The following is a 23,432-nucleotide window of genomic DNA, read 5'->3' as shown; positions in this document are numbered from 1 at the left end:
GCCGCAAAAAGCACCAGCAATGACTCCTTTTGAAAATGCTAAAACTGTCATGGTCATCTTAGACTACATGATAAGATAATGAGTTTCAAGTATCAGCAAGTTTACTTCCATAGTGCACTCAAATTATCGAAAACAAAAAAGATCTATGGTGTTATTGAACAGTGATGTGCAGAAATGTACATGTATAGTTGATTGACTGCAACAAACCTCTGGTATGGTCCTTTTAAAACCATCTGTCAATACAGGGAGAATGCATGAGTTTGTCTGTGTGTCTTACAGCGTTCATGACCGTCTTTCTGTGCTTCTTTGTGTCCACAGGGGGTTAACCGGTTGGGGAAGGACGCTCAGGTGGGACCGGGCGGCGTGCGGAGGAAAGACTGGCACAACTATGAAGCAATCAAAAGAGACGCCTCTCGATCCGGTAGGTCCAAACCTCCTCCTAGTCCCTCCTCTAGGAGAACTGTCATGACATGTTCATCATGTACACAAGCTTCACAGTTGTGCAAAAACTGCATGCATTAATGTTTTCTTTTTTTTTTTCTTCCTTCTCTTGGTCTTATTGCTCCCCAGCTCTTCATCAGCGGTGTAAATATCTGCTCTGAGTGCAGTTCTGCTGTCATAAATACAGTGTGTTTCTGCTACAATCATCACCAGCTCAGTTTTATTTTCTGTTCAGGGAAATCAGCCTCTTTACCAACAGTGTAAATGAGTGTAAATGGGTTTATCCTTGAAATGAGCCGTTAAAGGGTAAAAAGTTATTTTCCACACTTGTTACCTTTTTAGGAGGGAAAGTAGATTATTTCCGCCTAATGAAACAGGTATGTCTGTGAATAACAAGTCATGTTTTTGTTCTCTGGGTATTCAGTGCAGCCCCCCCCCCCCTGATTCTCCTTTAATAAAGCTGCACAAGATGAAACTGTACAAATATGAGAGTTTCTCAAGCAGTTCAGCCGTTAGAGTTGATTTTCGTTTCATCTTGTTTCATCAGCGGGTTTGTTCCTCCGGATGTCCAAGCTCTGATTTATACAGACCAGGATGGTAAACAAGTCTGTTTCACATTATAAATAATTTAACCACAGCTTTAACCCACAACTTGACATTGTGTGGTGTTTTTTATCCACCATTATTGTTTTCTTGCTTTGTTTTTGGTCTTTTGCTTTTGACCTTTTCCAGGCATTTTCATTTTTTTAATATATTTTTTGGGACACTGTTCTTCTGGTGAGAATTCATGTAAACTTTAATATGACATGTTACTTTTGGCTTTTTATTTTTTTATTTTATTTTTTCAAAGATGAAATTGACCATATATTCCATTTATATTGGAGTCTTACAATGTGTCTTACCTTTGGAAAAATAATTTACGAGGAAGCCTGATTATCCGTTCTCTACATGATGGGATTTTTGTTGAGCCTTTGATCTGTGTTCACCCTCAAGAGCAAAAAACTCTTGAGGGTTTTTTTTTCTTCTTTGCTAGCTGCAGAGGAGGTACAGTGTGGTGGAATTGATACAGTGAGGTCTTGTATTTCTCTTTACATTAATACCTGTTTGTTTTTAATGCAGGTAACGGTGAACAGGGGAAAGCGTTCCCGCTGACGGACGCTGACCGGGTCGACCAGGCCTACAGGGAGAACGGATTCAACATTTACGTCAGTGACCGGATCTCCCTCAATCGCTCCGTCCCGGACATCCGCCATCCGAAGTGAGTGATGTGTGTGTTTGTGTTGTGTGTTTAGGGAGGGAAATGATTGGAGAGGGAGTGAGGGACAAAGTGTCAAGATATAAATCTAGGTATGGTCAGTGTTAACTTTAGGAATGGAACAACAGAGCTTTTGACACTTCAAAGACCTTCATATCTTCACAATTTTTTCAAGGTTTTTCAAGGTTCCTGCTAGTGCATGGGGCTTTAGAGTCATTATTGCACTTATATGTTAGAGCACAACTATTACTGTACTGGCCTGCTTGTTTATGTGAAGGTAAACTAGAAAGGCATTATCAGATTTGCAAGAACTTTAATTATTAGTTTTGGAAAAATCTTGATTTACTAGTATATTTTAGCTGACAGTATCATACAAATGTCATGTGATGAATAACTGTGTATGTTGATTAACTCACTTCAATAGAGCTACAAAAGCATCCGTCTCAACAAGTTGTTTCTTCAAATTTTTGACCATGACTCTATCACCAAAGTTGATTATAGATCATTTGATATTAAGACTAAATAAATGACAAGAAAAGCGGATTTCTACCAATAACTATCTAGCAGTTTTAGTCCTGGGACTACTTTTCTGCTGTTTGTGTTCCCGCTCGTTTCATCTAAAAAAATACATTTAATAGTATTCACTGATGCATGTTGTAATGCGTGAAATGCATAGGAGGATAATTAAACTGAGAGCATATGTCTCCTTAAATCATTGAGTGTGTTGAGAGCAAAGCCTACCTCTACTTTTAATGTCATCAAACAAAGCAAAATGCTCTCCCCTCATCCTGAAATGGTCCTTCAGTGAAGCGGAACAGGAGTTGAATCTGTTTGTGTTTGACCAACAGGCAACAAGTTATCCCTGTAAATCCCACCCTGAAAGTATCTTTACTTAGAGGAAGTTCTACCGCCCGACTAACTTTTTTTTCGGATGGTTAAATGTCCCCAGATCTTAATTTAGACTCTGGTTTCTGAGTTTGAATTGCAATGAGTTCCTTAAAAGGTTCCTAGTCTCTGGGCAAAGTTCCTGCGGTCGCAAAGAGGCTACAGATTTATCTTTTTCAGTGCACTTCCAACTGAACCATGTCGGTGTTTCTCATCCAATGTCAATCAGCCACAACAGTCGCTTTTATGGACTGTTCAATGGTGACCGTACATAAAAAGCACTTTCTTTTAGAATTTCCAGCAAAGTGCCCAGTAACCTCAGGCAAAAACCGCCGTTCTCCTACAAAGAAATAAATCTCCTGCGTTTGTATGAGCAGTTTCATCTGAATAGGGTGCAGGAAACGGGCCGCAGAGGGCCGACAGACTGCAGGTTTTCATTCCAGCCAAAGACTGCAGCGGGTTATTTCACAGATTGGCACTCCATCAACCTGAGAGGGGAAAAGAATGAATCACCTGGTGCAGCCTTTGGTTGGATTGAAAACCTGCAGACTCTCAGCACTTTGTGACAGATGGTTGTTGTTCCCCCCCAAAAATAAGGTTGACTATTGGACAAGAGGCCATGCTGATTACAGCATTGGCCTGGGAAATCTGTTTTTTAAAGGGAAGGAGACAGGAAGGCAAATGGAATTGAGTAGAATTTTGAGTTCTCTGAGGATTTTCAGAGAGAGCTGAATTCTACTGTGAGAGGGCAATGTTTGCATGACTGTATATGCATGAAATGTATTATGTTACAGTTTGACTAGACTGCAGATTTTAAGCTAAAGGACTCCTTTTTTTCTGAAGTACCAAGTGCCTTTAGAATTGTCTTTAAGTCCGTAAACGTGAACATGAAATGGACCTGACTGCTGTGAGACTTAACTTACTTACTTAAATTTTGACCTGCTGAAATCCCAGAACAATAAGAGAGAGACAAGGACGGCTGTGAATCAGAATGTGGAGCAGGTCGTCCACCAATTGGAAAAGTGGCGGTTGGATATGGGTGTTTAGATTAGATCCGGATGGGCAGGTTGGCACCTTGCATGGCAGCCACTGACATCAGCGTATGAATGAGTGTGGATGAATGTCGACATTTAGGGCAAAGCCAATGGTCTAGAGACTAAAAAAGGCACTATATAAATACCTTACATAGCGTCGCATACAGCCTGAGCATTGTAAACGACTTGCAAGCAAACAAAATATTCATTTTAATTATCCGTGTTTTAATACCCAAGAAACAACTTTGCCTTTATATGGGCTGCCTTCCAGTCATTAAAAACAAAAGATATGGAAAAATAAAAAGCGAATAATGAATTTACCTGTAAAACACAGACTGTGTCACCTTCTCCAGTTGTGACAGTATTCCGCCTCAAACACCAAACCACACTTCTAGCATTGTTTACACCTTTAATTTTCCACGCTGGATCTGTCCCAACTCATTACAACAAGCACCGTTTGGAACAATGGGTCCAATTAACAACCTGCCCGCTCTACTCACGGGAGACATGTAGCTCTGATTACACACCACACAACACCTATGTACTTTTAAACCGTGTTCTTGACAGCAATTATCAGTGTCATTGATGTCCTCCTATGTGCGCCAAGGTGTGAAGAACTGATAGAAGTGTGGGCAGCGTTTACACTGGAGCAGCTTTTATTCTGAGCGAAGGGAGATTTTTCAATGAGGGGTGTTCCTCAGGGAGAACGGTGATGATGATGGAAGCAGAAAGTCTTGTTTTACCACAATGGTCGCCGAGAGCTGACGCAATGTTCATTGTTCTCCAGTTCATTGTTCTCCAGTTCATTGTTCTCCAGTTCCTTTGTGCTCCAGTTCCTTGTGCAAATACATTTCATGGCAAACCACCTTTTACATTTTTGACATTTTTGTGTAGAGATGGACATTTTCTTCTAATGGCGGCACTAGAGGGAAGGTGAACATTGGGAAACACCCTCCTGGTACCACAGTCAGCTAGAGCCCATTTCATAGAAATCAAACCATTTAAAAAAAAAAAAAAATGATGTCACGCTTTGACCATTTAAGGTTGTTCCTCCAGAATGTGTGCCCTAATGATTTTAGGGATCAACTAACATCGTCACTTATGGAATAATAAAATGTCCACTTGTCTATCCATTTATTTGGATGTGACAGTAAACCCCCCAAAAAACTGATGACGAATTCCTGTTAGCCTTAGCATCACATTGAGATTAATGCTAATAACAGCATTGTTTTGTCAGTGGTAATGCATCCGAACCTCAGGCTCAGCTCTCTATTGATCATTTAACTCGAGTTTCTAGATGAAGGTAAACCCCCCTCCTCATTGGAAGTCGAGGGAGAGTGACATGTGTGTAACGTTGAGCGAAAATGTACTTTCCCTTTGTTGGAAACATACCATTTAGTTTAACACCTTAGTGTGATAATATATTAAACTTAAGCAGGTTATACACCCCTGCACATATTTTCTTTATTAATATACACTTGCCACTTTAATTATATACTTGTTTTAACATACTCTTATTTGTTTATTTATTTATTTACCATATTTTATTGTACATTTTCATATTTCTATTTTTTGAATTATGTCATATATTTGTACTGTGTTAACTGTTTACTGTTATGCACCAATCAATCATCTAGCAAAAACCCTTGTATGTGTAACGTACTTGGAAATAAACTGATTCTGATTCTGATGTAGACAAAATACAGCTAAGCCACTTTTTGCTGTAATATTTAAGACGTGTTGAGGTATTGATTAAGCTCTACAGTGAACCTCCTGTTTGGGCAGAATACAGTGTTAAAGGACCGGCTGCAGAGACACCGTGATCCATACAGACCTGTGACTGCTGCGTTTCTTCCAGCCCTCCTCTGACTCACTGAAGAAGAAAATACTGAGAATAAACTCACCAGCACCACTATAAATATCGTCCGCTAAACAGATTCAGACCTGCTGACCCGATTCGTCACAGATCCGCCTTCAGCGCTCTCCCTCTACCTTCTTTTGACCCTGCCGTCACTTTCATGTAGAAAGCAGTTTTAAATGTTTTCTCTCCTGAAGGTCTCACCGGGACCAAACTCCCATGTTCTCTCTCACACTTTTCCCTTCATATTTATAAATCTCCTGCATCCTTCGACCTTAGGAGGCGTCAGCCATCAAACACGTTTTTTTCACCCTGCAGTCGTCCCACCATCCTCACTCAAAACACGCTGCAGCACTTCTTTTTTTTGTTTATATATTAATACATGACAACACACATAGATGTGCAAATGTCTCATAGATGTTAATTTAGTGAGCTCCGAGGTGGAGCAGAAAATGCGTCTGTGGAGCCAGTGTGCAATAATAAATGAGACGTTGTGATTTCCATGCCTTCTGGACAGCAGCGCGTTTCTCGTTATCTCTTTGAGATTTCGGAGGGTGAGTGAAAGTTATTGGTGCATTTATCGCCTCTTTCCTCTCAGCGCTAACGTTAGAGAACCCAGAAATATCCACATAAAGCTTGAAATGATCCCGGGCTGCTTATCATAGGGTCGTTTTACAAATTGAGCTACTGTATGTAGAAGTTTGCAAAGAAATACGGATCAATATGGAGCAGCGGTGGGTTTGTTCTGATTGTGCTTTCAATACACTGAAAGTGAAACTCAATTTAACATACCAAATCATGTTTAAAGGAAAACTAGACAAAAGCTACAGCTGCCGTTGTACGATTATTAGCCGTCAATAGAAACAATCAAAGTCTTTGCTTTGTGATTGTGTTGTGTAACACTGCTAGACATGTCTTTTTCACATGAATAGAAATAACAGCTAAGGACAGGGACAATTATGTAATAATAAGCCTTCATCAGCAGACTGTTGTGTTCATTGGAAGCAAATATTTGCTTATTGTTGAGCAAAAAGTTTTTTTTAATTGGAAAGTCTGATTTGACAGGCGAAAGACTCGTTGTGTCCGACGCTGAAATCCTCTCAACAGGACCAGAGGAATCACTTGTCACGGCCGCTCTGGACCTCCGAGGTCCTATACGCTTCACGCAGGACAGACAGGGGTGTGGGTGGTGCACTGGATGGGTGGTGGTGGTGGTGGTGGTGATTGGTCAAAGTGACAGCAGAGTGACGGGTGTCTGACAAGCGGGTGTCACATCAGTCGTCAGCGGGCTCAGACCTCCCAGCAGCATCCATTCATTCATTTCACTCTCAATCACAGACTGAATGACGTGACGGAGAGATGGCCAGAGAGAGACAAAGAGAGAGAGAGGGAGGGAGGGAGACAGAGAGAGAGAGAGGGAGAGAGACAGAGAGAGGGAGAGTTTCAAGCAGCCAGACAGGCCTGAGAGACGCTGAGATAATTAATGTCTCTGCAGATTCCCCTCTCGACTTCTCAGAGAGAGATAGAGAAAAAAAGAAAAGGAAAAAAGAGATGGGAGGGGCGAGCCAGCAGGTGGTTTGCTTCATTACATCTTATTAAAAGAGCAACACGTTGTTCAGGTTGGGCTGGCTGAGAGCGCCGCAGTGCACCGAAGAAAAAGGCCACAAGATCTCCATTAGCTGTTATTGTTTTTTTCAAGCGGCTTTCATCTCATCAATATGCATCCAAATCTCCCTTTAGTTTCCACAAGGTTCTATGAATCAGGCAGTTGTTTTTTGACTGCAGAACTGAAATGTCATGAGTAGAGAGGATCCACAAACTGGAATAGACTCCCTCATGTGTACTTGGAGAAAAATACAATATGAATATTCAAGTTAAACAATTTAGAACAGGAAAAAAAACCAAGGGAGTAGTTCCACGTGCTAACATGATGCTAACACCTGTTAGCACGGTAACACTTTGACATTAAACATGTTGACAAGCTATTCTTAAGCATGTAATGTTTACCACCTCTAAAAATACTAATCATGTGATGTTAGTATTAGCACAGTACAGCTGAGGCACATCCTGGCATGTGGTATGAAATTAGTTGGAAAAAAACAAAACACTATTTAATTATGAAGAAGTGTGTGAAAGTGTTCCAAATTTCATATGAACAAATCCATATAGTTATCATAAATAGGGTTGGGCAATATATCTTTATCATATCGATGCATGATACGAGACTATATATCATAATATCATAATATGGCTTACAATTTGTTTATTAATGGTTTTAAAGGCTGCATTACAGTAATGTGATGTCACTTTCTGAACTTGCCCGACTGTTCTAGTTTTTCTTTTACTTTTATTTATCCCCTTAGCCATTATATCTACATTACTGACTATTATATAAAAAAATCTCATTTTGTAAATATTTCATAAAGGCAACCAATCGTCAACCTAACAATGTCGTTGCAATATTGATTTTGAGGTATTTGGTCAAATACACTGTGACATTCGATTTACTCTATATTGCCCAGCCCTTATTTATAACCATGGTGATTATTTAGGTCTACGTCCCTCCCTCATTTCTCCATGTGGTTTCATGTCTTTTCTTTCAGCTGTAAACTGAAGCTGTATGGAGAGAAGCTGCCCAACACCAGCGTCATCATCCCGTTCCATAACGAGGGCTGGTCGTCGCTGCTGAGGACTGTTCACAGCGTGCTCAACCGCTCTCCTCCACAGCTCATCGCCGAGATCATCCTGGTCGACGACTTCAGCGACAAAGGTAGAGAGAGAAAACACCTGACCTCTCACACACACACACACACACACACACACACACACACACACACACACACACACACACACACACACACACACACACACACTCTCACACAGATACAGGGAGCACAGCTGCAGTCAGTACGGCCTTGCTAGAGTGTTATTTTCTTTCTCTGTCTCCCTCATTCTTTCGTGCCCACACACACACACACACACACACACACACACACACACACACACACACAACTGTTCTCTCTCACACACACACACACAAACCACTGAGTCATTTGTTTTCAAGTGTTGATGGCGACTGTTGCACAAATAATGAGCTGCTCAGAAGCAAAGGCATTAGCCGGCTCCTGCAGAGGCCCAGATGTGATCACAAGACGTGCTCGCTTTTGTACATCATAAGCTCATAAGCAGACAGAGGAGGGAAGGGACACACACACACACACACACAACACACAAGCACACACACACACACACACATTCCTGCAACACTGAGTCAGTGTTGCAGGAATGCACCTAGTCGAGCCAGTCGGTTATTTGTTAACAAGACCATAGAGCAGCTAGCATTGTGGAGCTCACTGCTCTAGTCTAGTGTGTGTGTGTGTGTGTGTGTGTGTGTGTGTGTGTGTGTGTGTGTGTGTGTGTGTGTGTGTGTGTGTGTGTGTGTGTGTGTGTGTGTGTGTGTGTGTGTGTGTGTGTGTGTGTGTGTGTGTGTGTTAGCAGCTGATTTAGCCTATAACTTCAGATTTGATGGGAGTTTGTTATTGAACACTGATACTTGAAAATAAATAAAGATAAAAAACAAAGATCAACAATAACATTCATAATAAAATGAACATGCTAAAAAGGTGGTTTGAAATATGGTCTGAATAACTGTGGGACACTTCTTGTGTGTCACTCTAGGTAGGTCATAGTGGTGGTGGAGTTGTAGAGAAATTGCACAGTAGCAGTCACTGTAATAAACCCATATTTGGTCGCCAAAACGACACATTAATGATATCTGTCCAATTACAGAGCGAGTCTTAAAAATTGAAGGGACAGCGTGTAGTGTCTCATCCAACATTTTCTGGCTATAATATTATCAGACAAATTTGAGGATTAGCAGAAGAAAAAAAAAGAAACATAACAATATGCATATTTCCCTTTTTAACATTTTCCCCCTGCCAGTGGTGAAGATTTAGTAATAGCTGCATTGTCTCTACTTTAATAATAATCATTATCATTTTTTTATTTTAATCATTTTTTTTTTTTTTTTGGTCCTTAGACTGCAGATTAGTTTTCAATGCCTCAAGCCTCCTCACAGGCTACGTGATCACCCGTGTTTGGAGCTAAAGACCGCGCTGACCTCTGAACACATGCTGATGATGATGAGGGCTTTAGCGTGACCCCGCCAGTGTTAGCGAGGTCAGCCAGAGAAAAAAAAAAAATAATCCACTCTCTGATGCGGATTGCTGGTTCTTTCACACAGGCGGTTTAATCAGTTCCAACTCCAGAGTTAATGTACGGCTTTGAATCCTTGCATAATAAATCGACGGGGACAAGTGCAATATTATCGCCCGGGTCTGAGCGGAGGAGGGAGCAGGATATTCATCATTAAGCCCGGTTCATATAGCCACTGTGTGATGCATAATTTCCTGCTCACTTTTCCATTTCCATAGATATTAAATATCCCACTAAAGATATATGAAGATAGACAGAGAGAGGGGGAAAAAAAGAGGGTGTGAAGGAATATTTTTATAGGACATTTAGAGGTGAAATTCTGCTGTAGTCTGGTGTAATTCTATAGTATCTCATGTTGCAAAAGGTCTCATCATATCCTAAAATGTGACACAGGAGCATTTAAGAATAAAACATTAACTAAAAAACAAAGCAAATATTAAAAGACTGTGATCGCTCAGCTTCTGTAAATATGTGTTTGGTTATTTTGTAGCAGCCCCGTGTCGTTTGATCACTGTACGGCCGTGTGTGTCTAATGGGAGGCTGCAGATTTATCAATATATCCGTCCTGCTGCCTTCAGATGGCCTTCGGATGATTTAATGATCTGAAGGAGAAGCTACATACAGTGTCAAGCAGCTGTAAGCAACAGATTTATTACAAGCTGATGCAAAAGGATGGATTGATTTAAGCGCTTCCACTGGACGGACAGTGTTTATTTGACATAGTTATTGCCTTATTCTTTTGCGTATTTTCATCCAAGAATTGCAATTTTTTTCTCTTCATGACAAAGTCACCAAAGCATCGTGTAGTTGTGCCAAAAACAGATGTGTTTCTGAGAAGTCTATTCTCAAAGCTTGTATGTATTCTGCTTCTGATATATATGTGTTTTTAATGTCTAACAATGCAAGATAATCTTGTTTTGAGTCTATGTTCTATTTAACATCATTTTGTAATTTGTATCTTATATTGTTTTTTAGGGTGACTATGTAACATCTGTCTCGGGACTACAGATGAAAAATAGCCTCTTGGCTAACTCTGCCGCATTTACAGAAATGTTTTATTAATGTGCACTGTCCCTACCAAATAAACCAATAAAATAACATAAAATAAATAAAGCAATCTTTAAGACATTCCACCAAAATACCACCATAAATAACCTCCCACCTGTTTGCACCTCTCGTCTCATCTGGGCACCAAAAAATACCAGGAAAACCCCAAACGGCCGCCATCAAACCCCCTCAGTCACTTTTCTTGATGTCTTCTCTCTTTCTGACGTCGACAACAACACTCTCTGTGCTCCGCGGCAGCGTGTTAGCCCGCGGTAAAACCCGATGCCCTGTTGCATAAATTGATGCTGTTTTGTTTTGGTACCTCAATCCCCGACACGAGGAACATAAACAATTGATGAGATGCTTTTCTTTTTCTTTTTTTTTTCTTTTTTTCTGAGTGCAGTTTTATTTTCTGAGGTGCTAATTAGCTCCCGGTTTCTATGTCGTGTAATTATAGCCTCGCTGCAGAGCAGTGTTGCAGGAACAGCCTCTTCTCCCCTTTTTTGAAATCATAATTAATAAATCTATTCCTATTTGACTCAAAGAGTAACTGATGATTTTATATTTGCCTCTATGCCTGGCATGCTTTCTTCAAGTGAACTTTGTGGTTTTTAATGAAGCAGGAAACTTTCTCTCTCTCTCTGGGTTCTGGAAAGTCTCCGGCGGATTGTGGACTTTCTTTTCATTTCACAGCCGTTTCACCTTCTCGCGGTTTGATCATAAATGTGAACCGGTGGTAGAGCGGCGCTGTGCTTTTAGGTAAACAGAGAGTCTGAGACGCACGGAGAACAGAGGAGCAGAGTTTGAGCTGAGAGGAGCTCTGATGGTGCGTCGAGGATCATCAGATTCAAGGCGGGGGTCAGATGGGTTTCAATGGGAGTCTCTATATTTGTTTACTCCTCGCTGTGCCGGGGTTCTCGAAATCTTTTCACTCCACAGACTCTAGTACTTTACCTTCGAAGAAACCTGACAGCTCGCTCACGGCGCTTGTTGCTGCTTGTTCCAAACCTTAAAATGAAAAAAAGGGTCTCTTCTTTAAGCTTAGAAGTTTTTAAAGAACTAATGAATGTAAGAAATGGAAATAAAGAAATGACCTCCTGTTAAACGCGTTCTTATTTGCATTAACAGTGGTCACTGATGCAATTCCTGTTTTCTGCCTGGTGCTTCACAAGTTTTAGATAAAATGATAATAATTGAATAAATAATAAAAAAAATTAAAAAAATACCTTCACTGTGGTTCACAATAACCACACTTCCCAGCACAAGCTGTTCTGTGGCAAAATCTCACCTGTGAGTGACGATGTCATTTCCAGGTGTGTGGGCGAATAAGAGCTAAAACATCATCTAGCAATATTTACATCCATACCCATCTGTTCTTCAGTAAGTATCACCTTGTTAATGTAAAATGATCTCTCCGTCTTCATCTTCATCCTCTTCCTCGCTCTACCTCGCTCGCTCTCTCTCGCCCACGCTCACCTCCTGTATCGGCGTGGCATTTCATTCTGACTCACAGAGAACATGCAAACACTGAAACCTGCTGTTTCTATCTCCTCGCCTCATCTTCCTTAATGTCTCTTTTTTTCTTTCCTCCTCTCCTCTCGCTGCTCTTTATGTCTCTAATCTCTTCTTTGTTTCCTCTTGTCTCCCTTTTAACTTTTCTATATGTCTCTTTATCTTTGGTGCCTCTGTCTATTTTTTGATGTTCACGCTGTTTCATCTCTTGATGTCTCTTTTTGTTTTGCCACTCTCTTCTTACCTTGGTGTGTGTGTGTGTGTGTGTGTGTGTGTGTGTGTGTGTGTGTGTGTGTGTGTGTGTGTGTGTGTGTGTGTGTGTGTGTGTGTGTGTGTGTGTGTGTGTGTGTGTGTGTGTGTGTGTGTGTGTTGTGGTGCACTGAGATTTTTTTTTGTTTTTTTGCAGTTTCTCTGCAGAGTTTTAATTGTGTTTTTGATCTTTTTTGTCATTTTTTTGTGCTTCTTTATATTTTACGTGTCTTCTCATTTATCTTCCCTTTACCTACGGTCTGTTTTCCTTGATATTTCCTGTTTTGATTTATCTATTCCTCTTTTTTCACGTCTGACTAGTGCCATTTTGACATCTATTCAATGCATAGTTTGATGTCTCGTTTCATTTACCTTTATCGTGTTCTCTTTCATCTCTCACTTTTCTTGAAATCAGCTTCTCAAAGATCTGATAACATACTTCAGAAAAGCTAAGATTTCTTTAATTAGACACCTTGATTGTAGTTTCTGAATTGTGGCATGGCTTACAGCTGGGCAAACTATGTTTTTGAGACAAGACAAACACAGAATCCCACTTTATTCCCCCAAAACCCTTAAATTCCGTGTGGCTCACAAACCAAAACTAAACTGTAAAACTGTGTTGCTCTAATGCCCAAAAGATTGCCAGAAATAAGACGCCACATCAATTTGTCAAAAGATGAGCAGCTCACCTCAGGATGACACCAGCCTTAAGCATTTTCCTGTCAGTTCATTGTATATCCTATGTAGCAATGGCAGCTTGTTAACTTCCTCCCTGGAACACAGTTTCTAAACTTCCTAAAACATAAGTTTGACATTTTTGCTTTGTTACTTTCTGTTACTGGTCAGCCGATACATTGATGCCAAATGATATTTGACCAGATAAAGTTGTTTGATAATATTTGCCATGCTGATAAAACAAGATAATTAGGTGTTTCCCTATTTTTTTCCCACTTGGGCTGCCATACATGTTATATGTGAGTGTGATATCCATCTCTTCCAAGAATAAGATTTAAAAAAAGCTTCTAAATAGGACCCTGGTTGATCTGTCAGCTTCGGTGCTAATCTCTGCTGCTATCGACTCTGGAAACTTTAGTGGAAGATTGTTGACAACAGTAAATGTCAGGTTTCTGTGTCAGTCCCTCAATCAAAGAGCAAGTGTTGTTTTCTTTATTTTTCTATCCCCACTGACATTCAACAATCATAAAGACAGAAATCCATCATAGAAAAGGCAGAGGGTTCAATCTTTCTTCCCACAGTCACCTAATGGGAAATAATACCACGCAGCCACAGCACCTGCTGGGTTCTGAGTAAGGGGCTCGGTCTGGGGAAAAGAAAAACAAAATTCCTGCTGTCTCTATGATTTTTAGTGCACAGATATGTTGCTTGGGGTCCAAAATGTGTCTTTTCTTCTCTGGATGAAAGGAACCATCAGCTGAGGTGTCATGGCGAGCATCAGGTTGATCGCTAAGGGGAGTAGCGCTCACGCCTGGTTGATGGTAACGTGTGGAGATCACAAAAAGATCATTTTTCAAGCACGAGGGGAAAGTTTATGATAAGCTTTTTATCCAGAACTAAATCTATATCACACTCAGAGAAGAGGATGCTGGGAGCTGAATCATTGAAACATGTTTGTATAGATTAAAAATAAACTACCATATTGTAAGTATACTAAATGATTAAATGCGCCATGAAATAGCTTCTTTACTTCCCTAAAGCTATGTATTGACAATGGATGCAATGAATACATTTTAAATGAAACATTTTGTTTAGGAACCCACTGAGATGCAGTTCCCCTCAGATCTTTGGAAAAGTTTTTATGTTTAGTTTTACAGCCCACAACTTAACTGTTTCGGTTCATGCTCACTGCTCTTAACAGCCTTGTTTCCTGCCACAGAAGGCAGTTGGGTTCTGTTAGATACCGGTGTGGTCCTTACCCTTCAATACCACTAACAACATGCTGTCTGCCTGTGACATCAAGGCCACAGAGCAAGTGTCCTAACTTTGTCTCTCGTTCCCTACAGTGTAGTCTGCCTGCTGCTGTCAACCAAACACACAAATGCCCCTCCAGCCGACTAACAGGAGCATGTCTGATATTTCTAGACAAATGTTTATTTCCTTTTATATGAACACAATATATTAACAATTCATTTAAAGCACGTTATTATTGACTTCAAAGATGGTTGAACAAAAGGGATTTCAGGTGGACTTTAAAGTAAGCATTGGCGCTTCCAAGACGAGGTGGAAGTTTTTTTGGAATGGACAGTCTTAGAAAACCAAACATACCGTCGTGAATGAAACTGGCTCGGTTGGTCACCACCAATGTCAGTATATTTACACGGAAACACACCATGAGCAGAGGAGGAATGCGGCCTGTGGCGGCGGCTCCAAGCTTTTCGATTCTTCGGCGATGTGCCGCCAAAATAAAAGTCAGGGATACTTTAACTTTTAGCATAGAACTGTGGTCGGAGAGCACCTGCAGCCAATCAGTCACCTCTTTGGACATGTTGACCTTTGTTACAAAGAATTTTGTCTTGCTTGAAACACATGAACCCGCCTCCCAGCGGCAGAACACTTCCCAGGTGCAATCTCGGCTTTAGTTTCTTGTTTTATAGTCGTATTTCTCAAACTTGCCAATCTGTCAATTTTGAAAAGCTGCCAGCTGTTCGTTCAACAATCTCAGCTGTGAGTTTTGATAAGACAGCATCTTTTAGAACCGCGTTTGGTGTGTTTGTGTCCACTTTTGTCAGTTTGAGTCATGCAGTGAGGATTTATTTGCACTTCTGCTTGCACTGCCGTGTGTGTCATACAACAACGTACAGGTATAATGGAAATCAAAATACCAAGAAACCACTTGGTTAAAAAAAAAATTTGTCAGCCAAAAGAACAGCTTGATATTTTCCTTTCATATCTCATCTCTGGCATGTAATTGGGCCTGGATGTCTTCATAGCGGAGTTTCATTAAAGCGGGGACGGTGGGAGCCCAGATGGATCCATCATGGTTAACTGTGGTCGGTGACAGAGACAATCGCTCTCAGCAGGACCACTAAGCCACACTGCAGGAGCACCTCCTGCCATAGAAACCTGTCACTGACCCCTGATTGATCGTCCAATTATTCAGTCACTGTCCAGTGCTGGATGGGATCAAATAGACAGCTGTAGTAACTGTGAATGTTTAACATGACAGAAATATTAATACAGGAGAAATTAAGTATTAAATGAGATACAGATTATTTTCCCCAAACGGTTGTGTTTAGTGATTGAATTACACATGTTTGTTTGGGTTTTCAACAAGTAATTAGTTCTGTGTACTTGGTTGCCAATTTGTAGCCCGCAATTTGAGACAACATGACATGTTTTTAATGGAGGTTATTCCGAAAAATGAAAGTGCCGTTCAATGCGGAGGCTAGGTGATAAATGGGCACGAGTGATACGTGTAGTGACAGAGGGAGAAATGGAGCAATCAAGACACATTAAAGACCATTCAGAGAGGGGGTGGGAGGAAGCTAAAAGCAGAGGAGGTGAGGTGGATGCTTTAAAGGGGAATTAGGTAATGTATGACTCAGTAAATAAGGTCCACAGTTCAGATATCTATTCCACAATGGAATGAATAAGATAGCTAATTAGAGCGAGGTCATTTATCACCACACATTATATTACTGGCTTTCTGTGTGTGTTTGGGATGAATTGGGCCCTATTATGCTATTTTCTGGGTGCATATTTTTATCTTAAGTGACAGTTACAACATGTTTACATGCGTTAATGCTCATAATCCTCCTTGTTTTTCTCATCCTGGCTGTCCTGCAGCACCTCTTCTCACCTTCTCTCTGAAATGCTCCGTTGTAGCGCTTGCTCCTCCCTCCAGAAAGCAAAGTCTGCTCTGATTGGTCAGCTAGCCCGCTGTGTTGTGATTGGTCAATGTTTCACATTTCAAAAAACTCTTCCCCCAGAGCTCCAGCTCTGTCTCTCTCGTTGTTTGAGGGCCAAACTAGCCGGAAGGAGTTTTACGTCAGTTCTGTAACATTATGACCTCATAAAGTTACAGAAGTGAAGGAGAGAATTCAATGGAGCCGTTTCAGGCAGCTCAGGAGCTTCTGAGGGGGAGGGTAACTCCTTTTAGGCGTGGACTTCAGGTTTTACACTCTATGGATCTTTTACATATACACAAATATACAGCGGGTAAAATAAGTATTGAACACGTCACCATTTTTCTCAGTAAATATATTTCTAAAGGTGCTATTGACATGACATTTTCACCAGATGTCGGTAACAGACCAAGTAATCCATACATACAAAGAAAACCAAACAAATAAGTTCAGAAATTAGGTGATGTGTAATCAAATGGAATGACACAGGGAAAAAGTATTGAACACATGAAGAAAGGGAGGTGCAAAAAGGCATGGAAAGCCATCATGGTGTGGGGCTGTTTTTCAGCATACGGCACTGGCAAACTTCATATAATTGAAGGAAGGATAAAAATCTGCTGCCATCTAGCAGGATGATGAAGATGAAATGAGGGTGGACATTTCAGCAAGACAATGATCCCAAACACACAGCCAAGGAAACTCTCAATTGGTTTCAGAGAAAGAAAATAAAGCTGCTAGAATGGCCCAGCCAATCACCTGAGTTGAATCCAATAGAAAATCTATGGAAAGAACTAAAGATCAGAGTTCATAGAAGAGGCCCACGGAACGCAAGATTTGAAGACTGTTTGTGTGGAAGAAATGGGCCAAAATCACACCCGAGCAATGCATGCGACTAGTTTCTCCATACAGGAGGCGTGTTGAAGCTTTCATTACCAACAAAGGCTTTTTTACGAAGTATTAAATAAATTTCAGTAAGCATGTTCAATACTTTTTCCCTGTGTCATCACCTAATTTCTGAACTTATTTGTTTGGTTTTCTTTGTATGTATGGATTACTTGGGTTGTTACCAAAACCTGGTGAAAATGTCATGTCAATAGCACCTTTAGAAATATATTTACTGAGAAAAATGGTGACGTGTTCAATACTTATTTTACCCGCTGTATATAACACACTAAAAAAAGAGGGAAAAAGTGGAAAAGCATAATAGGGCCACTTTAAAAAAATAAAAAAACATCATTGCAGTTATTGGGATATTGTTGTCATGTCAGTTCCTGGCGAACAAATACAACCGTAACCAGATTATCTCGTTTGTGTTGCAGTCTGAGTGAGTGTGAGAGCCGGATTGCCTTTCTCTTGGCAGCAGGGCAGGTGAAACATTTAAATCTGGCCAAATGGCTGTCATGATGATGAAAACAAACTCCTTTTGATGTTTCAGTCTTCTTTTATATTCCTTTGCCCCCATCATCAGGGAAATCATAATGCCAGTTAAATAAATGCTTAAATCTATCCACTGCTTTAGTAAATGTGCTTATAGTCATCTGTGCTGATAAACTGCATGAAGTCTTGATGGTATTTCTGTGTGAGGGGGCAGTGGAAACCAATGTTCTGAATATCAAATGCTGACCACTTAAGGGTTTGAAAGTTGTCGGACTGGAAAGTATTGCAGGGAAATCAATTTGTTGATGGATTTGCTCCGAGGGTGAAATAAATCAGCTTAAATAGTTAGCATCAAGTTCAACTTGGACACTTGAAATTGTTCCTTTGACCAGTAGCAAGCTATGTTGACAGTACTGACCTTTTCCAAAACAGAGGAAGCTGTTGTAGCTTATTAGCGGTGGGTGCATCACCGTGAACTTTGACTCAATCCTCCACTGTTGAAGTAAAGCCGCTCCACAGAAGAAGCATGACTTTTGGACACTGTTTTGACACAGGATTTTATGTTGAAAAAGGCATCTTTTGCGTAAACTGTGTGAATTTATTGTCTAGCTAGAGATCACTGACAGTTTGCCGTTAGCTCGTAAGGTGGAGCAGCTCACCAACTAGCCCTGCAAGAAGGCCCTACATCACCAAATCTCCTAGGATTGCCTATCTTGTGAGGACAAGTGTTTTGTTTTTTTGCTGCCCCATTTCCTGGTGTCACTACGCCTTTGCTATTAGTAATACTGTATGTAAAGCAAAACAACAGTTTTCAATTGTGTTTAACTGATTTCTCATACACCTTCCATGTCATGATATATCAATATCAAGACAGGAAAAAGAATATGCATATATTATATTGTGGTTAAGTTTTTTGGGAGTTTTTTGTTCCTGTCATATTTTACTCTCTTTGGCCTCATTTTTCGCTGCTATTTTTAAGTCATGCACCTCTATGGAATCATCCCAGACATGGCTGAAAGTAGAGAGAACTCTAACATGTATTTTGTGCAGTACAAAGTTAGTTTTTCTTCAGTTTTTTGAAACTGAAGAAAAAAAGAACGCAAAAAAAGTTAAAAAACAATGGAATCTTTATGTCCAACATTTTTCCAAGTGCCCACAAGTGTAACCAATGTTGGAGAAAAACTATGAGGCTCAATATGCTGTATAATTTCAACCATTTGCATATTTACAACCTCCACTTACAACCCACGTTTTCTCTGCTCTGTGTTCAGCATTCTGCAGTTCAGTCGAAGTTTTTTGTCGTATGACTGTTGGCCTCAGGCGAGTCAATCATGGCTTCCCAGTTGCGATGAGAAGCGCAGAATTTAATGTTTTTTTACAGTATCTCGTTTATTTCTTGCTAAAGTTTTAATGAAACGTGTAGAATGATGTGTTGGTAATGAAAAGCCGTGTCTGACAGAAGCGTGTGTCACCCATGATTTTTTCAAGGACCGTTGGAAAGTTAAAAATCCTACAAAGATGTCTGTTTTTACAGCTTCTGGTTATGAAAAACTGAATATTTGTGGCAAGTGTTTGAAGGAAACATGCTGCCTTGGGTTTCAAAGTAAATGTCAGCCGCCCTGCCTGACTCACATCCTACTCAGTGACATGGACCTTTATGAAACAGACTAAACAGGTTGCAGGGCTCATTGAAAAGCAACACAGAAACATGGATGACCTGTGGACAGAGACACCACACGTCTGGCTGAAACCAGTTGTACCTGCTAACCTTCCCAGCTACAGTCAATGATGAGCTTCAACTGCATGAGAGATGGGAGGGAGGGAGGCTGAGAGGGAGGGAGGAGGAGGCAGAGTGCTGATGGTGAGGGGAGGTCAGCTCACTCTTCATTAGGCTGTAATTGAATTTCCGCGGCCAGTGCGGGGAGGATGTTCAGCCCTCGCTCCTCCCTGCAGGGGAGTGTTGGCTCACTCCGGCTTCCCAACCTCCCCGATACTTTCAAGGTTAGCTCAGCTAATGGGCTACTTTCTCCACGGAAGTCTCCGCTCGCCATCTGTCATGTACATGTCTGAACGTGTAGTCCCACGGGTACACGCGCCGCCACGTGTTGCTGCGGAAAAAAGAGTGGAGCGAAGTATGGGAAGTGTGTACCGCAATGGACCGCTTCAGAACAGCTGACACGCTTTGTGGCAGTGACTCAACGAGGGACCTGCAGTGCTTCAGTGTTAAAGCTGACCACGCAGACTTGGAAGGGCATTCATCATCATCTCCCCAAAAAGTTTAGAGGAGGATACCGTGAACAAGAATCACAGCAGGAACAGAAACTATTTTGAAAATTGTAAAAAAAGGTTACGTTTAATGATTTGCTTGATATTTTCTTATTGGTTGTTTGATTACTGCTACATTTTTGCTTTTGTTTTATACATCCAAAGTTGATGTCTGGATGTGGCTGTCTATGAGGGATGCATTCAAGTTCATCCCAAAACGGTCGGGCTACTAAATGCACCATGGAGTGAAATCTTCATTTCATTAATGTGCAATATTTCCAGTTGAAACCTCATTTTATAAACATCACCCTTTGATTTGTTTGAAAGGGTGAAGGGAGGTTAACTTGAAAACTGCGATGGCTTTTGTTTGGATTTTACATTCATGCTTTTTCATTCATGCTTTTTCATTCATGCTTGCTTTTGCAAGATGGGGTTGCCCTTACAAATTACTGTTTTCTGTAAAGTTGAAGAACCTATTTCAAGAGATTTCCTTGAACTGTTGGTGAAAAATTCCATCACTGAAAATCGTATTATATTGTGGCTGAAAGTCCCCACATTTCCTTGAGTGTGCATCATGGCCATGACCGGTTAAACTTGCTCTGCTGCGATGTTAGCCCAATGCTAAGGCATTAAGCTGTTGATCGACATAGAACAATGGCCCCACTGTGATCTTTTGTTCTAAAATTGGCTGTTGCATCCTACTATGATCCTCCTCTCACATACAGTACAATGGCACATTTTCAAAAGTGACCAAGCAACTTGTCCCTTGTTTGTTCCATTTGTTTTGTTTTGTTTTTAACATTTCTTTCTTGTGATCATTTTTGTGCTGAAATGACAATTTAATTAATCGTTTAACCTTTAGAGTTCATTCACAAAGCAATATTGCAAAATAATCCCTAGTCCACCTGCTCAAATCAAAGTCAATTTTTACATCATTGTAACGGAATATAGTTTTATTTCTGAAGGGGAAAAAATATGAATTAAATTGAACCCGAAAATAATCGTTAGACGAGCTGTCGTGTTTTCCAATCCCTTCATTGAGCCCTTTTAAAATTGTGTCCTTCGGAATGTTTTGTCACAAACTTTCCGTTTTTGCAAGCACAGCTATGCCATTTTCCGAGGTTATTTGTTCAGATTATGTGCTGAAAATGTAGTTTTGGACACACACAGTATTAACTGGTGGAGAGGGTGGTCCCGCTCATTCACAAGGGTCAGGGTTTCTGCTTATCATCTCACAGAGCGTGTTCAAAGGCAGCAACAAGACACATTTCAACACTATTAGTCTGCATTTGGAGCATCTTTTATCCGTTTACTCTTCTCTGCCTCGCTCTCCAGCCACTTTCTGCTAAAATGTTTGTTTCCTTGTCAGTAAAGCTGTGTGTTCAGGGCCAGGGGGACAAGTGGTGGCATTTCAGACGAGAGGCTGCAGGAAGAACGTTATCATGTTGTAGCAAGTGTTTTTTTGTTTAGTGTTTTTCCCCCCTTTCCTTTTTAATTGGAGTGTAGTTTGAAGATGAGAGCTTCTCTCAGGGGGAGGCTGACTTCATTAGCACCTGTAAGTGTCCAGGCATGTTAGCGGAAAGGGAGGGATTGAGGGAGAAAGGCACATTGGGGGAGTTATCTTTAACGATATTTGATTGTCAGGAAATCATTTCGATGTGATATGAAAAACTGAGTGGGATGTTATCTGATGCTCCACCTCCACTTCCCTGTGAGCCTCGATTCACGCAGCACTCTGAAGTCATTGTCTCCCACGTAGGACCAACTTCACAGCGTGGAACATGCTCTTGTTTTGTTTCCATAAAGCGAGCATTATTATTATTATTGCTACTGTTTTAATTGAAGTTTAAAATGAGAATAGGTGCTTCTCCCCAAGGAGCGTCATCAGCATCTGTAATAGTGGACGTAACTGGCATCCTGCCAGCGTAATGATGCCGATCTTAGTACCAAAACAATCATAAACGCAAGTTAACCATTAGGCAAAAGGCAAAAGAAAAGGGGTGGAAACGAGCAATGATGAGAGCAGTGGCCAATAAGAGACAGGGTGTTTGAGCTAAAGACTAAATATTCTCTTTAATAGTCTTCCCTGGAGAACGACATTTTTGTCTGTTCAGCTGGTTGCAAAAAGCAGCTATAAAGGATGGACGAATGGTGGCTCAGGAAACATTGGAGCATTGCTGTACGTTGGCTGAATGTAGTGATTTTAAGTAGAAGAAGGCCGATGTTTTATTAATCAGGCTACAAAGTGCCACGATTAATGATGCCTATGAAGATGGGCTCTAATGCAAACCGAGTCTTTCTTATCTTTCCTCTCCGTGTTACGTTTTTCCTTTCCTCTTCTTCTCCTCTGTGCTTGTACTCTTCTCGTTCTCTTCAACCTTGTTCACCTTTTTATGTTTGTTTTCTCATTTTGTCTGGCTCATGCATCTTTTATAATAACACTTTAATAATGAAATGCATTGGACCTTTGAGTGATTCTGGTTCCAGATGGTTTGGAAAATCTCAAGTTAGCTTTCTAACACCCAATATGTGGTTTCTCTTGATAACACATATCTTTCCATAGCTATAAAGATACTGGAGGGGCTTAGGTCCCAAGGTAGAATCCCTCCACAGTACGTGTGCACTAAGAGAAGAGTCTAAAAACGTACAAAGTTAAACTACGATACCTGTTCATCCCAAAGCACTTGGAGAGGAGCAGTTAAATGTAATTGCTCATGTTAATTCTCCACAGGAAGTGTAAGTCCTTAAACAAAATCTAAATTACAAAATACTTGTAGATACAAACACATCACAGAAATGATGCCGTGTTTATTGATGTTGCTTTTTTGCAATGAGCAGAAGAAAAAGTAGATAGTTTGATGCATGTTAGAGCCAGGCATATATATATATATACATATATATATATATATATATATTTTTCTACATATGTATAGATATATATTGAAGATATCTATATATATATATATGGATATATATATATATATATATATAAACCATATATGTTTTATATATATTCTTATAAGTAGTTATATGTCCAAACTTTTGACTGGTACTGTATATATATATATATATATATATATATATATATATATATATATGTGTGTATATACAGTACCAGTCAAAAGTTTGGACACACCTTCTCATTCAACTACTTTGAAGAATCTAAAATATAAAACATATTCTGGTTTGTTGAGCATTTGTTTGTTTACCACATAATTCCATATGTGTTCCTTCATAGTTTGGATGTCTTCAATATTAATCTACAATGTAGAAAAAATGAAAATAAAATAAAGAAAAACCATTGAATGAGAAGGTGTGTCCAAACTTTTGACTGGTACTGTATATGTATGAAACATTTATAGTTTCTGTAGGAGGCACTTTGCTTTGAAATGTTCTGACAGACAAAAGATTCACAATTCACACCTTCATGG

The 23,432-nt window shown here is 40.3% G+C and overlaps 1 protein-coding gene across 1 annotated transcript in view; it reads left to right on the top strand.

Moving 5' to 3' along the window:
• Positions 1-23,432, top strand: part of LOC129113582 (polypeptide N-acetylgalactosaminyltransferase 10-like) — an 81,555-nt gene that overhangs the window by 27,267 nt on the left and 30,856 nt on the right. Inside the window, exons 2-4 of the mRNA XM_054625969.1 lie at positions 319-421; positions 1,561-1,699; positions 8,077-8,243. Coding sequence (XP_054481944.1) covers positions 319-421; positions 1,561-1,699; positions 8,077-8,243 — 409 coding nt within the window. The remainder of the gene's footprint in view (positions 1-318; positions 422-1,560; positions 1,700-8,076; positions 8,244-23,432) is intronic.

Source organism: Anoplopoma fimbria, chromosome 24 (genome assembly GCF_027596085.1).
Source record: "Anoplopoma fimbria isolate UVic2021 breed Golden Eagle Sablefish chromosome 24, Afim_UVic_2022, whole genome shotgun sequence".
Taxonomy (NCBI): domain Eukaryota; kingdom Metazoa; phylum Chordata; class Actinopteri; order Perciformes; family Anoplopomatidae; genus Anoplopoma; species Anoplopoma fimbria.
This window is presented reverse-complemented; position numbering and strand designations above follow the sequence as displayed.